The sequence below is a fragment of the Schistocerca cancellata genome, chromosome 11 (genome assembly GCF_023864275.1).
Source record: "Schistocerca cancellata isolate TAMUIC-IGC-003103 chromosome 11, iqSchCanc2.1, whole genome shotgun sequence".
NCBI classification, from domain to species: domain Eukaryota; kingdom Metazoa; phylum Arthropoda; class Insecta; order Orthoptera; family Acrididae; genus Schistocerca; species Schistocerca cancellata.
The window spans coordinates 43712331-43728186 of record NC_064636.1 but is presented as its reverse complement, the minus strand read 5'-3'; the positions used below and the strand labels follow the sequence as shown (position 1 = coordinate 43728186).

Sequence of the window (15856 nt, the reverse complement as noted above, 5' to 3'; positions counted from 1 at the left end):
CACTACGCCTGAAAGTATGACGGAGACGCTGAGCCAAGTGCAGTGGCAGACGGTGCAAGAAAGCCGTCCTCCACCACTGTATGGTTTACTGTCAAAATTCCCTCAGCGTATATTTATAAAATAGCGAAGCAATTATAGTGTCTTCCTCCTACCTATACATCGCTAGAAGAGCTCGAGGATAAAATTAAATAGATTTGAGATCACAAAGTCTTACCAAGAATTTTGCCATGTTGATAAATAACGGGTCGAGCGCTAAAAAAGGAAAATTTGAGTTTTTCGTGAAATTCCACTGTAAAGGCCAAGGCCATATCGATGTTCAAATTATGAGTCATGCGAGAACACTCTGTTAGCGTCTTGAACGGCGTGCACATGTGTGAATTGCTGACAACTGAAGCACCTCTGTGGTTTGTTTGCAACAATAGGGGATTGCTGAAGTAATTATTACACGTAAATAATACAGAATACTGCAAAATGAAAAGGAAAACTGAGGAAGAGAGGTGCAGGTAGAGCTCAAAATGAAAGTAAGAAATCAGATAGCGAAGTAAAGGCATGTACTCGAAAAGACAATATCCTGATTCCAGCGTCAGTGGTTCCCACGCACAAAGTCGACCTTGATTGTCATTTTAATCTTTGTTATAAGGCTTGTAATCACCATACGTAATGTTAAAGTATTTAATGCGTTTAATTTATTATTGAAACAAATTTTGTATCGACAAAGACAATCGTTCTGATTATGAGCTTACAGTTAGTTACTTGCATGGGATCGTTTACTTACCTGACAGAAAAGCGTTACTTTACGGACATAAATAACAAGTTTTTGCTGAAAGGCCACTTATGCTTGCTATCGTGATTTCGCTCAGATTAAGAAACGAAAGAACTACATGTGAAGTTCCGAAAGATTTAGTTCAAAAAATGGCTCTGAGCACTATGGGACTTAACATCTGTGTTCATCAGTCCCCTAGAACTTAGAACTACTTAAACCTAACTAACCTAAGGACAACACACACACCCATGCCCGAGGCAGGATTCGAACCTGCGACCGTAGCGAAAGATTTAGTTATACTCATCACTGAATCTCCGCGCTCAGTATCATTCACAGCGACTGTTACGCAAGAAAGAGATTTTTACGCATTTAAGTCACCAGCTGAAGAAATATGAATTTCACCAGTGCGTATATTTCAAAAGCACAGTCGATTCGCCGCGCTTGGTTTGAGGCACCATGTCACGGATTGCGCGGCCTCTCCCGTCAGAGGTTCGAGTCCTCCCTCGGGCATGGCTGTGTGTGTTGTACTTGGAATAGGTTACAAGGGCAGTTCAATAAGTAATGCAACACATTTTTTTTCTCGGCCAATTTTGGTTAAAAAAGACCGGAAATTTCTTGTGGAATATTTTCAAACATTCCCGCTTCGTCTCGTATAGTTTCATTGACTTCCGACAGGTGGCAGCGCTGTACGGAGCTGTTAAAATGGCGTCTGTAACGGATGTGCGTTGCAAACAACGGGCAGTGATCGAGTTTCTTTTGGCGGAAAACCAGGGCATCTCAGATATTCATAGGCGCTTGCAGAATGTCTACGGTGATCTGGCAGTGGACAAAAGCACGGTGAGTCGTTGGGCAAAGCGTGTGTCATCAACGCCGCAAGGTCAAGCAAGACTGTCTGATCTCCCGCGTGCGGGCCGGCCGTGCACAGCTGTGACTCCTGCAATGGCGGAGCGTGCGAACACACTCGTTCCAGATGATCGACGGATCACCATCAAACAACTCAGTGCTCAACTTGACATCTCTGTCGGTAGTGCTGTCACAATTGTTCACCAGTTGGGATATTCAAAGGTTTGTTCCCGCTGGGTCCCTCGTTGTCTAACCGAACACCATAAAGAGCAAAGGAGAACCATCTGTGCGGAATTGCTTGCTCGTCATGTGGCTGAGGGTGACAATTTCTTGTCCAAGATTGTTACAGGCGATGAAACATGGGTTCATCACTTCGAACCTGAAACAAAACGGCAATCAATGGAGTGGCGCCACACCCACTCCCCTACCAAGAAAAAGTTTAAAGCCATACCCTCAGCCGGTAAAGTCACGGTTACAGTCATCTGGGACGCTGAAGGGGTTATTCTGTTCGATGTCCTTCCCCATGGTCAAACGATCAACTCTGAAGTGTATTGCGCTACTCTTCAGAAATTGAAGAAACGACTTCAGCGTGTTCGTAGGCACAAAAATCTGAACGAACTTCTCCTTCTTCATGACAACGCAAGACCTCACACAAGTCTTCGCACCTGAGAGGAGCTCACAAAACTTCAGTGGACTATTCTTCCTCATGCACCCTACAGCCCCGATCTCGCACCGTCGGATTTCCATATGTTTGGCCCAATGAAGGACGCAATCCGTGGGAGGCACTACGCGGATGATGAAGAAGTTATTGATGCAGTACGACGTTGGCTCCGACATCGACCAGTGGAATGGTACCGTGCAGGCATACAGGCCCTCATTTCAAGGTGGCGTAAGGCCGTAGCATTGAATGGAGATTACGTTGAAAAATAGTGTTGTGTAGCTAAAAGATTGGGGAATAACCTGGTGTATTTCAATGCTGAATAAAACAACCCCTGTTTCAGAAAAAAATGTGTTGCATTACTTATTGAACTGCCCTCGTAGTTTAAGTAGTGTGTAAGGCTAGGGACCGATGACCTCAGCAGTTTGGTCCCTTAGGAATTCACACACATTTGAACATTTTTCACAGTGGATCAGGCTGACTGCTGAACGACTAGTAGGGATACTAGGGATAAGTTTAGTCAACTCTCAGTGCAACAGAAGAGAGCAAGGAACGTTGCGTCTTGAAGAGTAATGTGAAGCCTTCTGATCTCCAAAGGGTGCTGCTGGGAATCTTACAGGGTCAACCAACCTAGGTCGTCTGAAGGAATGGGAAGGGATTTAGCTAAAACGATTGCATTTGCAAAAGAGGAGAATAAGAGGATTTACGAGAACATTGTAAAATGAGTGAAAATGGGTATGATGGCGGTTGTATCACTATTTGTATAAAAGCCATTGAGTACAGAATGTTTCATTTTCTTCAAATTTTTTATAATTTTGTTCTTAATATACTGACGTAGAATAAAAACACATATACGACATGAAAAACATATAGTTTTTGTGTTTGTGTTCCGTTTCCCAACGTTTATACTGCTTTTGTGTACATGCTGTAGATACACTACTGGCCATTAAAACTGCCACACCAAGAAGAAATGCAGATGATAAACGGGTATTCATTGCACAAATACATTATACTAGAAATGACATGTGATTATATTTTCACGACATTTGGGTGCATAGATCTTGAGAAATCAGTACCCAGAACAACCACCTCTGGCCGTAATAACGGACATTGAGTCAAACAGAGCTCGGATGGTGTGTATAGGTACAGCTGCCCATGCACCTTCGAGACGATACCACAGTTCGTCAACAATAGTGACTAGCGTATTGTGACGAGCCAGTTGCTCGGCCACCATTGACCAGACGTTTCCAATTGGTGAGAAATCTGGAGAATGTACTGGCCAGGGCAGCAGTCGAACATTTTCTGTATCCTGAAAGGCCCATACAGGACCTGCAACATGTGGCCGTGCACTATCCTGCTGAAATGTAGAGTTTCGCAGGGATCGAATGAAGGGTAGAGCCACGGGTCGTAACACATCTGAAATGTAACGTCCACTGTTCAAAGTGCCGTCAATGTGAACAAGAGGTGACCGAGACGTGTAACCAATGGCACGCCATACCATCACGCGGGGTGATACACCAATATGGCGATGACGGACACACGCTTCCAATGTGCGTTCACCGCGATGTCGACAAACAAGGATGCGACCATCATGATGGTGTAAACAGAACCTGGATTCATCCGAAAAAACGACGTTTTGCCATTCGTGCACCCAGGTTCGTCGTCGAGTACACCATCGCAGGCGCTCCTGTCTGTGATGCAGCGTGAAGGGTAACCTCAGCCGTGGTCTCCAAGCTGATAGTCCGTGCTGCTGCAAACGTCGTCGAACTGTTCGTGCAGATGGTTGTCGTCTTGCAAACGTCCCCACCTGTTGACTCAGGGATCGAGACGTGGCTGCACCATCCGTTACAGCCCTGCGGATAAGATGCCTGTCATCTCGACTGCTAGTGATACGAGGCCGTTGGGATCCAGCACGGCGTTCCGTATTACCCTCCTGAACCCACCGATTCCATATTCCGCGCAACAGTCATTGGATCTCGACCAACGGGAGCAGCAATGTCGCGATACGATAAATCGCAATCGCTATAGGTTACAATCCGACCTTTATCAAAGTCGGAAACGCGATGCTACGCATTTGTCCTCCTTACACGAGGCATCACAACAACGTTATACCAGGCAACGCCGGTTAACTGCTGCTTGTGTATGAGAAATCAGTTGGAAACTTTCCTCATGTCAGCACTTTGTAGGTGTCGCCACCGGCGCCAACCTTGTGTGAATGCTCTGAAAAGCTAATCATTTGCATATCGTAGCATCTTCTTCCTGTCGGTTAAATTTCGCGTGGTGTAGCAATTTTAATGGCCAGTAGTGTATTTTGTCGATTATCTCTAAATCAGATTTTTGGCGCTCGACCCAGTATTTAATTACACGTCACAACTGTTTTTCTACAAACCGCTTGGGACTGGAACAGGAAAGATGTGAGATGACAGTGTTACACAAAGTACCCATCCGCCACAGATTGTAAGATCGTTTGCAGAGTATATGTGCACAGTCAGTAGACGCAGATGCTGGACTGTACAGTACACGCCGCTTGTGCCCGCAGGAAGCATCTTCGGGGTGGACGGCCTGGGACTGGGTGGGGACTCCTTCCTGTCCAACAAGGCCTTCGAGGGGTCCCTGCTGGAGGGCGGCGTCGTGTCCAGCCACAAGCTGTTCAAGAGGCAGCAGGAGCACCAGGCGCTGCACGGGGACTCGGACGGCCAGACGCTGGAGCTGGAGCTGGAGGAGGGCCGCCCCACCACCAGGAGGAGCAGGGAGCTGCACGTCGCGCCCGTGTCCGAGGACCCCGAGGACGAGTACACCACGCCCAGGTAACCCACCTGCTGCTGTCCAGCGCACACGGCTACTGGCCACTGCCGGCCACGTGGGGGGATACTGCGCTCAACTGGTCAGTCACTGCCGGGACCACTTCGAGCCCAATGTGTCGAACTTTGGGGCACGCCGTGTTGGGTTTACATGAACACTGGCATTTGGATTACCCTGTCTAAGGCAAAGGGATGCTTCAGTCAGCTGCAATACACTAGAGGGTTTGGGTACTTATTCATCACAGATATTGAAGGCAATCTTTTATACAGGGTGCTCTACTGATCGTGACCGGGCCAAATATCTCACGAAATAAGCGTGTGAGTTCCTGAAGTCATGTCCTAGTTCATGAACCACGGGCAACGTATGAGTGGCCAAGTAAGTGGTCCCGACAGTCGGGATACCAGTTACTTCGGAATAAGGCTGGGCATCTCGGACATATTCTGAGTCGTGGTCACCTTTGTGCTCATACGGCAAAGACTACCAAATCCACCGGTTAGTCCCTCAGCTGTTAGGGGTAAAACCCAATGGGACTCGGAGCAAGTAAGGCTAGCAACCTGCTTCCCTGGTACTTTAAATATGATGCTGGCAACAATCAGAGCAAAATGCCTCGGACCTTTGGAGGTGACAGAGTCCCACCTCTAACTGACAAACCAGGGACTCCTAAGATACTTGGCAAACAAATGGTAATGAGATGGGGAGCTATTAATATCAATGGGGGCTACTCTGGGATGAAGGTAGAGCTGGCAGAGGCTGCAAGTTAGATGCGGCTGGACGTTATAGCTGTTAGTGACATTCGGGTAAGGGGTGAGAAAGAAGAGGAAGTGGGAGAATACGAGGTCTACCTGTCAGGAGTCAAAGCAGGAATAGCACGATGGGGTGTAGGGCTTTACATCAGGAAAGAAAGGGAACCCAGCGTAGTTGCAATAAGGTATGTAAACGAACGACTGATGTGGATAGATTTGACAGTGTCTAGCAAGAAAATTAGGATTCTGTCAGTATATTCGCATTGTGAAGGGACAGATCAAGATAAGATGGATAGTTTTTATGCGGCACTCAGTGATGTAGTTGTTAGAGTAAAGGACAAGGACAGTGTTCTGCTCATGGGTGATTTTAACGCCAGGATTGGAAATCGAACAGAAGGGCATGAAAAGGTTATGGGTAAATTTGGAGAGGATATGGAGGCCAACAGGAACGGGAAACAACTCTTGGATTTCTGTGCCAGTATGGACTTAGTAATCACAAACTCCTTTTTTAAACATAAGAACATTCACTGGTATGCTTGGGAAGGCAGGAGAACCAGATCTGTCATTGACTATATAATAACAGATCAGGAATTCAGGAAGGCTGTGAGGGACACACGTGTATTCAGGGGATTCTTTGATGACACTGATCATTATTTAATCTGCAGTGAAATTGGGATTGTGAGGCCGAAAGTGCAGGAGGTCAGGTCCATATGTAGGAGGATAAGAGTGGAGAAACTTCAGGATAAGGAAATCAGGCGCAAGTACATAACAGCGATCTCAGAAAGGTACCAGTTAGTTGAATGTAGTCAATTACAGTCATTGGAAAAGGAATGGACAAGGTACAGGGACACAGTACTAGAAGTGGCTAAAGAATGTCTTGGAACAGTAGTGTGTAAAAGTAGGATGAAGCAAACAGCTTGGTGGAATGATACAGTCCAGGCAGCCTGTAAAAGGAAAAAGAAGGCGTATCAAAAATGGCTACATACCAGAACCCAGGTAGACAGAGAAAGTTATGTTGAAGAAAGAAACAAAGCCAAACAGATAATTGCAGCATCCAAGAAGAAATCGTGGGAAGACTTTGGAAACAGGTTGGAGACTATTGGTCAAGCTGCTGGAAAACCATTCTGAAGTGTAATTAGCAGTCTTCGAAAGGGAGGTAAGAAGGAAATGACAAGTATTTTGGACAGGTCAGGAAAACTGCTGGTGAATCCTGTGGATGCCTTGGGCAGATGGAGGGAATATTTTGAAGAGTTGCTCAATGTAGGTGAAAATACGATCAGTAATGTTTCAGATTTAGAGGGATAGGAATGATGATGGAAATAGGATCACATTTGAGGAAGTGGAACAAATGGTCAATAGATTGCAGTGCAATAAAGCGGCTGGGGTGGATGAAATTAAGTCGGAACTCATCAAATACAGTGGAATGTCAGGTCTTAAATGGCTACACAGGATAATTGAAATGGCCTGGGAGTCGGGACAGGTTCCATCAGACTGGACAAAAGCAGTAATCACACCAATTTTTAAACATGGAAACAGAAAAGATTGTAACAACTACAGAGGTATCTCTTTAATCAGCGTTGTGGGTAAAATCTTCCCAGGTATTGTTGAAAGGAAAGTTCGAGTATTAGTTGAGGACCAATTGGATGAAAATCAGTGTGGGTTTAGGCCTCTTAGAGGTTGTCAGGACCAGATCTTTAGCTTACGGCAAATAATGGAGAAGTGTTATGAGTGGAACAGGGAATTGTATCTATGCTTCATAGATCTAGAAAAGGCATATGACCGGGTTCCTAGGAGGATGTTAGTGTCTGTTCTACAAGATTATGGAATAGGAGGCAAACTTTTGCAAGCAATTAAAGGTCTTTACATGGATAGTCAGGCAGCAGTTAGAGTTTACGGTAAATTGAGTTCATGGTTCAGAGTAGTTTCAGGGGTAAGACAAGGCTGCAACCTGTCTCCACTGTTGTTCATATTATTTATGGATCATATGTTGAAAACAATAGACTGGCTGGGTGAGATTAAGATATGTGAACACTAAATAAGCAGTCTTGCATATGCGGATGACCTAGTTGTCATGGCAGATTCGATTGAAAGTTTGCAAAGTAATATTTCAGAGCTAGATCAGAAATGTAAGGACTATGGTATGAAGATTAGCATCTCCAAAACGAAAGTAAGGTCAGTGGGAAAGAAATATAAACGGATTGAGTGCCAAATAGGAGGAACAAAGTTAGAACAGGTGGACTGTTTCAAGTACTTAGGATGAACCATGGACCTTGCCGTTGGTGGGGAGGCTTGCGTGCCTCAGCGATGCAGATGGCCGTACAGTAGGTGCAACCACAACGGAGGCATATCTGCTGAGAGGCCAGACAAACATGTGGTTCCTGAAGAGGGGCAGCAGCCTTTTCAGTAGTTGCAGGGGCAACAGTCTGGATGATTGACTGATCTGGCCTTGTAACATTAACCAAAATGACCTTGCTGTGCTGGTACTGCGAACGGCTGAAAGCAAGGGGAAACTACAGCCGTAATTTTTCCCGAGGACACGCAGCTCTACTGTATGATTAAATGATGATGGCGTCCTCTTGGGTAAAATATTCCGGAGGTAAAGTAGTCCCCCATTCGGATCTCCGGGCGGGGACTACTCAAGACGACGTCGTTATCAGGAGAAAGAAAACTGGCGTTCTACGGATCGGAGCGTGGAATGTCAGATCACTTAATCGGGCAGGTAGGTTAGAAAATTTAAAAAGGGAGATGGATAGGTTAAAGTTAGATATAGTGGGAATTAGTGAAGTTCGGTGGCAGGAGGAACAAGACTTTTGGTCAGGTGATTACAGGGTTATAAATACAAAATCAAATAGGGATAATGCAGGAGTAGGTTTAATAATGAATAAAAAATAGGAGTGCGGGTTAGCTACTACAAACAGCATAGTGAACGCATTATTGTGGCCAAGATAGACACAAAGCCCATGCCTACTACAGTAGTACAAGTCTATATGCCAACTACTAGATGATGAAGAAATAAATGAAAGGTATGACGAGATAAAAGAAATTATTCAGCTAGTGAAGGGAGACGAAAATTTAATAGTGATGGGTGACTGGAATTCGTCAGTAGGAAAAGGGAGAGAAGGAAACATAGTAGGTGAATATGGACTGGGGGGAAGGAATGAAAGAGGAAGCTGCCTTGTAGAATTTTGCACAGAGCATAACTTAATCATAGCTAACACTTGGTTCAAGAATCATGAAAGGAGGCTGTATACATGGAAGAAGCCTGGAGATACTGACAGGTTTCAGATAGATTATATAATGGTAAGACAGAGATTTAGGAACCAGGTTTTAAATTGTAAGACATTTCCTGGGGCAGATGTAGATTCTGACCACAATCGAACTGCAGATTGAAACTGAAGAAACTGCAAAAAGGTGGGAATTTAAGGAGATGGGACCTGGATAAACTGAAAGAACCAGAGGTTGTAGAGAGTTTCAGGGAGAGCATTAGGGAACAATTGACAGGAATGGGGGAAAAAAATACAGTAGAAGAAGAATGGGTAGCTCTGAGGGATGAAGTGGTGAAGGCAGCAGACGATCAAGTAGGTAAAAAGACGCGGGCTAATAGAAATCCTTGGGTAACAGAAGAAATATTGAATTTAATTGATGAAAGGAGAAAATATAAAAATGCAGTAAATGAAGCAGGCAAATAGGAATACAAACGTCTCAAAAATGAAATCGACAGGAAGTGTAAAATGGCTAAGCAGGGATGGCTAGAGGACAAATGTACGGATGTAGAGGCTTGTCTCACTAGGGGTAAGATAGATACTGCCTACAGGAAAATTAAAGAGACCTTTGGAGAGAAGAGAACCACTTGTATGAATATCAAGAGCTCAGATGGCAACCCAGTTCTAAGCAAAGAAGGGAAAGCAGAAAGGTGGAAGGAGTATATAGAGGGTTTATACAAGGGCGATGTACTTGAGGACAATATTATGGAAATGGAAGAGGATGTAGATGAAGATGAAATGGGAGATATGATACTGCGTGAAGAGTTTGACAGAGCACTGAAAGACCTGAGTCCAAACAAGGCCCCCGGAGTAGACAACATTCCATTGGAACTACTGACGGCCTTGGGAGAGCCAGTCCTGACAAAACTCTACCATCTGGTGAGCAAGATGTATGAAACAGGCGAAATACTCTCAGACTTCGAGAAGAATATAATAATTCCAATCCCAAAGAAAGCAGGTGTTGACAGATGTGAAAATTACCGAACAATCAGTTTAATAAGCCACAGCTGCAAAACACTAACAGGAATTCTTTACAGACGAATGGAAAAACTAGTAGAAGCCGACCTCGGGGAAGATCAGTTTGGATTCCGTAGAAATGTTGGAACACGTGAGGCAATACTGACCTTACGACTTATCTTGGAAGAAAGATTAAGGAAAGGCAAACCTACGTTTCTAGCATTTGTAGCCTTAGAGAAAGCTTTTGACAATGTTGACTGGAATACTCTCTTTCAAATTATGAAGGTGGCAGGGGTAAAATACAGGGAGCGAAAGGCTATTTACAATTTGTACAGAAACCAGATGGCAGTTATAAGAGTCGAGGGGCATGAAAGGGAAGCAGTGGTTGGGAAAGGAGTGAGACAGGGTTGTAGCCTCTCCCCGATGTTATTCAATCTGTATATTGAGCAAGCAGTAAAGGAAACAAAAGAAAAATTCCGGGTAGGTATTAAAATCCATGGAGAAGAAATAAAAACTTTGAGGTTCGCCGATGACATGGTAATTCTGTCAGAGACAGCAAAGGACTTGCAAGAGCAGTTGAACTGAATGGACAGTGTATTGAAAGGAGGATATAAGATGAACATCAACAAAAGCAAAACGAGGATAATGGAATGTAGTCAAATTAAGTCGGGTGATGCTGAGGGAATTAGATTAGGAAATGAGACACTTAAAGTAGTAAAGGAGTTTTGCTATTTAGGGAGTAAAATAACCAATGATGGTCGAAGTAGAGAGGATATAAAATGTAGACTGGCAATGGCAAGGAAAGCGTTTCTCAAGAAGAGAAATTTGTTAACATCGAATATAGATCTAGGTGTCAGGAAGTCGTTTCTGAAAGTATTTGTATGGAGTGTAGCCATGTATGGAAGTGAGACATGGACGATAACTAGTTTGGACAAGAAGAGAATAGAAGCTTTCGAAATGTGGTGCTACAGAAGAATGCTGAAGATAAGGTGGGTAGATCACGTAACTAATGAGGAGGTATTGAATAGGATTGGGGAGAAGCGAAGTTTGTGGCACAACTTGACTAGAAGAAGGGATCGGTTGGTAGGACATGTTCCGAGGCATCGAGGGATCACAAATTTAGCATTGGAGGGCAGCGTGGAGGGTAAAAATCGTAGAGGGAGACCAAGAGATCAATACACTAAGCAGAATCAGAAGGATGTAGGTTGCAGTAGGTACTGGGAGATGAAGAAGCTTGCACAGGATAGAGTAGCATGGAGAGCTGCATCAAACCAGTCTCAGGACTGAAGACCACAACAACAACAACAGGATGCATATTCTCACAGGATGGCAACATAGTGAAAGAACTGGAAGCGAGGTGTAGCAAAGCTAATGCAGTGGGTGCTCAGCTACGATCTACTCTCTTCTGCAAGAAGGAAGTCAGTACCAAGACTAAGTTATCTGTGCACCGTTCAATCTTTCGACCAACTTTGTTGTATGGGAGCGAAAGCTGGGTGGATTCAGGCTACCTTAACAACAAGGTTGAGGTTACGGATATGAAAGTAGCTAGGATGATTGCAGGTACTAGTAGATGGGAACAATGGCAGGAGGGTGTCCACAATGAGGAAATCAAAGAAAAACTGGGAATGAACTCTATAGATGTAGCAGTCAGGGCGAACAGGCTTAGATGGTGGGGTCATGTTACACGCATGGGAGAAGCAAGGTTACCCAAGAGACTCATGGGTTCAGCAGTAGAGGGTAGGAGGAGTCGGGGCAGACCGAGGAGAACGTACCTGGATTCGGTTAAGAATGATTTTGAAGTAATAGGTTTAACATCAGAAGAGGCACCAATGTTACCACTGAATAGGGGATCATGGAGGAACTGTATAAGGGGGGCTATGCTCCAGACTGAACGTTGAAAGGCATAATCAGTCTTAAATGATGATGATGATGATGATGAATAAGCGTCAATCGAAAGAACTACAAAGAACGAAACTTGTTTAGCTTGAAGAGGGAAACCAGATGGCGCTATGGTTGGCCCGATAGATGGCTCTGCCGTAGGTCAAACAGGTATCAACTGCGTCTTTTAAATAGGAATCCCCATTTTTTATTACACATTCGTGTAATATGTAAAAAAATATGAATGTTTTAGTTGGACCACTTTTTTCGCTTTGTGATAGATGGCGCTGTAATAGTTACAAACGTATAAGTACGTGGTATCACGTAACATTCCCCCAGTGCGGACGGTATTTGCTTCGTGATACATTACCCGTTTTAAAATGGACCCTTTACCAATTGCGGAAAAGGTCGATATCGTGTTGATGTGTGGCTATTGTGATCAAAATGCCCAACGGGCGTGTGCTATGTATGCTGCTCGGTATCCTGGACGACATCATCCAAGTCTCCGGACCGTTCGCCGGATAGTTACGTAGTTTAAAGAAACAGGAAGTGTTCAGCCACATGTGAAACGTCAACCACGACCTGCAACAAATGGTGATGCCCAAGTAGGTGTTTTAGCTGCTCTCGCGGCTAATTCGCACATCAGTAGCAGACATACTGCGCTAGAATCGGGAATATCAAAAACGTCGATGTTGAGAATACTACATCGATTACACCCGTACCATATTTCTATGCACCAGGAATTGCATGGCGACGACTTTGAACGTCGTGTACAGTTCTGCCACTGGGCACAAGAGAAATTACGGGACGATGACATAATTTTTGCACGCGTTCTATTTAGCGACGAAGCGTCATTCACCAACAGCGGTAACGTAAACTGGCATAATATGCACTATTGGGCAACGGAAAATCCACGATGGCTGCGACAAGTGGAAGATCAGCGACCTTGGCGGGTAAATGTATGGTGCGGCATTATGGGATGAAGGATAATTGGCCCCCAATTTATCGGTGACAGTCTAAATGGTGCAATGTATGCTGATTTCCTACGTAATGTTCTAGCGATGTTACTACAAGATGTTTCACTGCATGACAGAATGTCGATGTACTTCCAACATGAAAGATCTCCGTCCACGGTCCGCCGCTCGTGGTCTCGCAATAGCGTTCTCGCTTCCCGAGCACGGGGTCCCGGGTTCGAGTCCCGGCGGGGTCAGGGATTTTCTCCTGCCTCGAGATGACTGGGTGTTTGTGTTGTTCTCATCATTTCATCATCATCCAGGAAAGTGGCGAAATTAGACTGAGCAAAGGTTGGGAAATTGTACGGGCGCTGATAACCACGCAGTTGAGCGCCCCACAAACCAAACATCATCATCATCATCATCATCTCCGTCCGCAGCTCGTGGTCGTGCGGTAGCATTCTCGCTTCCCACGCCCGGGTTCCCGGGTTCGATTACCGGCGGGGTCAGGGATTTTCTCTGCCTCGTGATGACTGGGTGTTGTGTGATGTCCTTAGGTTAGTTAGGTTTAAGTAGTTCTAAGTTCTAGGGGACTGATGACCATAGATGTTAAGTCCCATAATGCTCAGAGCCATTTGATTTGAAGGATCTCCGGCACATAGCTCGCGTGCGATTGAAGCGGTATTGAATACCATATTTCATGACAGGTGGATGGGTCGTCGAAGCACCATACCGTGGCCCGCACGTTCACCGCATCTGACGTCCCCGGATTTCTTTCTTTGGGGAAAGTTGAAGGATATTTGCCATCGTGATCCACCGACAACGCCTGACAACACGCGTCAGCACATTGTCAATGCATGTGCGAGCATTGCGGAAGGCGAACTACTCGCTGTTGAGAGGAATGTCGTTACACGTATTGCCAAATGCATTGAGGTTGACGGACATAATTTTGAGCGTTTATTGCATTAATGTGGTATTTACAGGTAATCACGCTGTAACAGAATGCGTTCACGGAAATGATAAGTTCACAAAGGTACTTGTATCACATTGGGACAACCGAAATACAATATTCAAACGTACCTACGTTCTGTGTTTTAATTAAAAAACCTACCTGTTACCAACTGTTCGTCTAAAATTGTGAGCCATATGTTTGTGACTATTACAGCGCCATCTATCACATAAGCGAAAAAAGTGGTCCTACTAAAACATCCATATTTCTTTACGTACTACACGAAATGTAATAAAAATGGGGGTTCCTATTTAAAAAACATACAGCTCATATTCGTCTGACCTATGGCAGCGCCACCTAACGGGCCAACCATAGCGCCATCTGGCTTCCTCCTTCAAGCTAGACAAGTTTCGTTCTTTGTAGTTTTTTCGTTTGACGCTTATTTCTTGAGATCTTTGGCCCAGTCAAGAAATAAGCGTCAAACGAAAAAACTACAAAGAACGAAACTTGTCTATCTTAAAGGGGGGAACCAGATGGCGCTATATATATACAGGGCTATTACAAATGATTGAAGCTATTTCATAAATTCACTGTAGCTCCATTCATTGACATATGGTCACGACACACTACAGATACGTAGAAAACTCATAAAGTTTTGTTCGGTTGAAGCCGCACTTCAGGTTTCTGCTGCCAGAGCGCTCGAGAGCGTAGTGAGACAATGTCGACAGGAGCCGAGAAAGCGTATGTCGTGCTTGAAATGCACTCACATCAGTCAGTCATAACAGTGCAACGACACTTCAGGACGAAGTTCAACAAAGATCCACCAACTGCTAACTCCATTCGACGATGATATGCACAGTTTAAAGCATCAACGATGCTTTCGAACTTATTGATGGGGACATGCTGCGCCGAGTGTGGGAGGAACTTGATTATTGGCTTGATATCTGCCGAATCACTAAAGGGGTACATATCGAACATTTGTGAATGCCTAAAAAAACTTTTTGAGTTTTTGTATGTGTGTGCAAAGCATTGTGAAAATATCTCAAATAATAAAGTTATTGTAGAGCTGTGAAATCGCTTCAAGAAATCGCTTCAATCATTTGTAATAACCCTGTATATATATATATATAGGGTGGTCAATTGATCGTGATATATATATAAAATGCAAAACGGTTGCCCAATGTTTTGTGTGGTATTGACTGATGGCGCAAAAAAGCACAGAAACGAGTTCTTTCGAGAATAAAAACAATGTCTGTCTCTGGTGTTGCAGGTACAAGGCCAAGATGCCGCTGAAACTCAGCAAGAAACAGTGGGCCACCTCCAGAACGACCACTTCTGCCGAAGAGGCACCCACCAGCAAGGCCGACAGCTCCACGGAGAGTGTCGACAGCGAGCCGGCGACCAGCATTCCCGTCAAAAAGGTGGCAGACAGGGCGAGGAAATCCCCTGTGACCAAGAGGGCCACCGACGGGGCCAAGGCTCCAGCCGAGGCCCCCGACCTGGAGGAGGAGGTGCTGGCAGAGGCAGACGGCGACGCCAAGAACTCGCGCACCAGCAAGAGGGGCGCCCTCCTGCCCTCCGACGACCTCTTCCTGAGCTCCAGCGCCAGTCTGCTCAGCCAGCCCAGTAAGTCACGGTCCAACAAATGGGATCTCACTCAACTGGACCACTTGTAAATACACCGAGCGGGGTGGCGCAGTGGTTAGACACTGGACTCGCATTCGGGAGGACGACGGTTCAATCCCGCGTCCGGCCATCCTGATTTAGGTTTTCCGTGATTTCCCTAAATCACTCCAGGCAAATGCCGGGATTGTTCCTCTGAAAGGCCACGGCCGACTTCCTTCCCCATCCTTCCCTAATCCGATGAGACCGATGACCACGCTGTCTGGTCTCCTTCCCCAAACCAACCAACCAACCAACCAACTTGTAACTATAATGAGGATGACACAGTAAGTAGAGCGGTTAGTGAATTCCAAAAAAGACTAATCGTTGCTAGATTTCCCTCCCCCTAAGATTCAGATAAAAATGCCAGTAAATCTGAAGAAAG

The 15856-nt window shown here is 45.1% G+C and overlaps 2 protein-coding genes across 2 annotated transcripts in view; one reads left to right on the top strand and one right to left on the bottom strand.

The window, feature by feature from the left end:
• LOC126108513 (coiled-coil domain-containing protein CG32809-like) overlaps positions 1 to 15856 on the bottom strand; it is a 626816-nt gene that overhangs the window by 129483 nt on the left and 481477 nt on the right. The gene's annotated exons all lie outside the window — the stretch shown is intronic.
• Positions 1 to 15856, top strand: part of LOC126108512 (uncharacterized) — a 113459-nt gene that overhangs the window by 93691 nt on the left and 3912 nt on the right. The window contains exons 5-6 of the mRNA XM_049913779.1: positions 4804 to 5071; positions 15080 to 15435. Of these exons, the coding sequence (XP_049769736.1) occupies positions 4804 to 5071; positions 15080 to 15435 (624 nt within the window). The remainder of the gene's footprint in view (positions 1 to 4803; positions 5072 to 15079; positions 15436 to 15856) is intronic.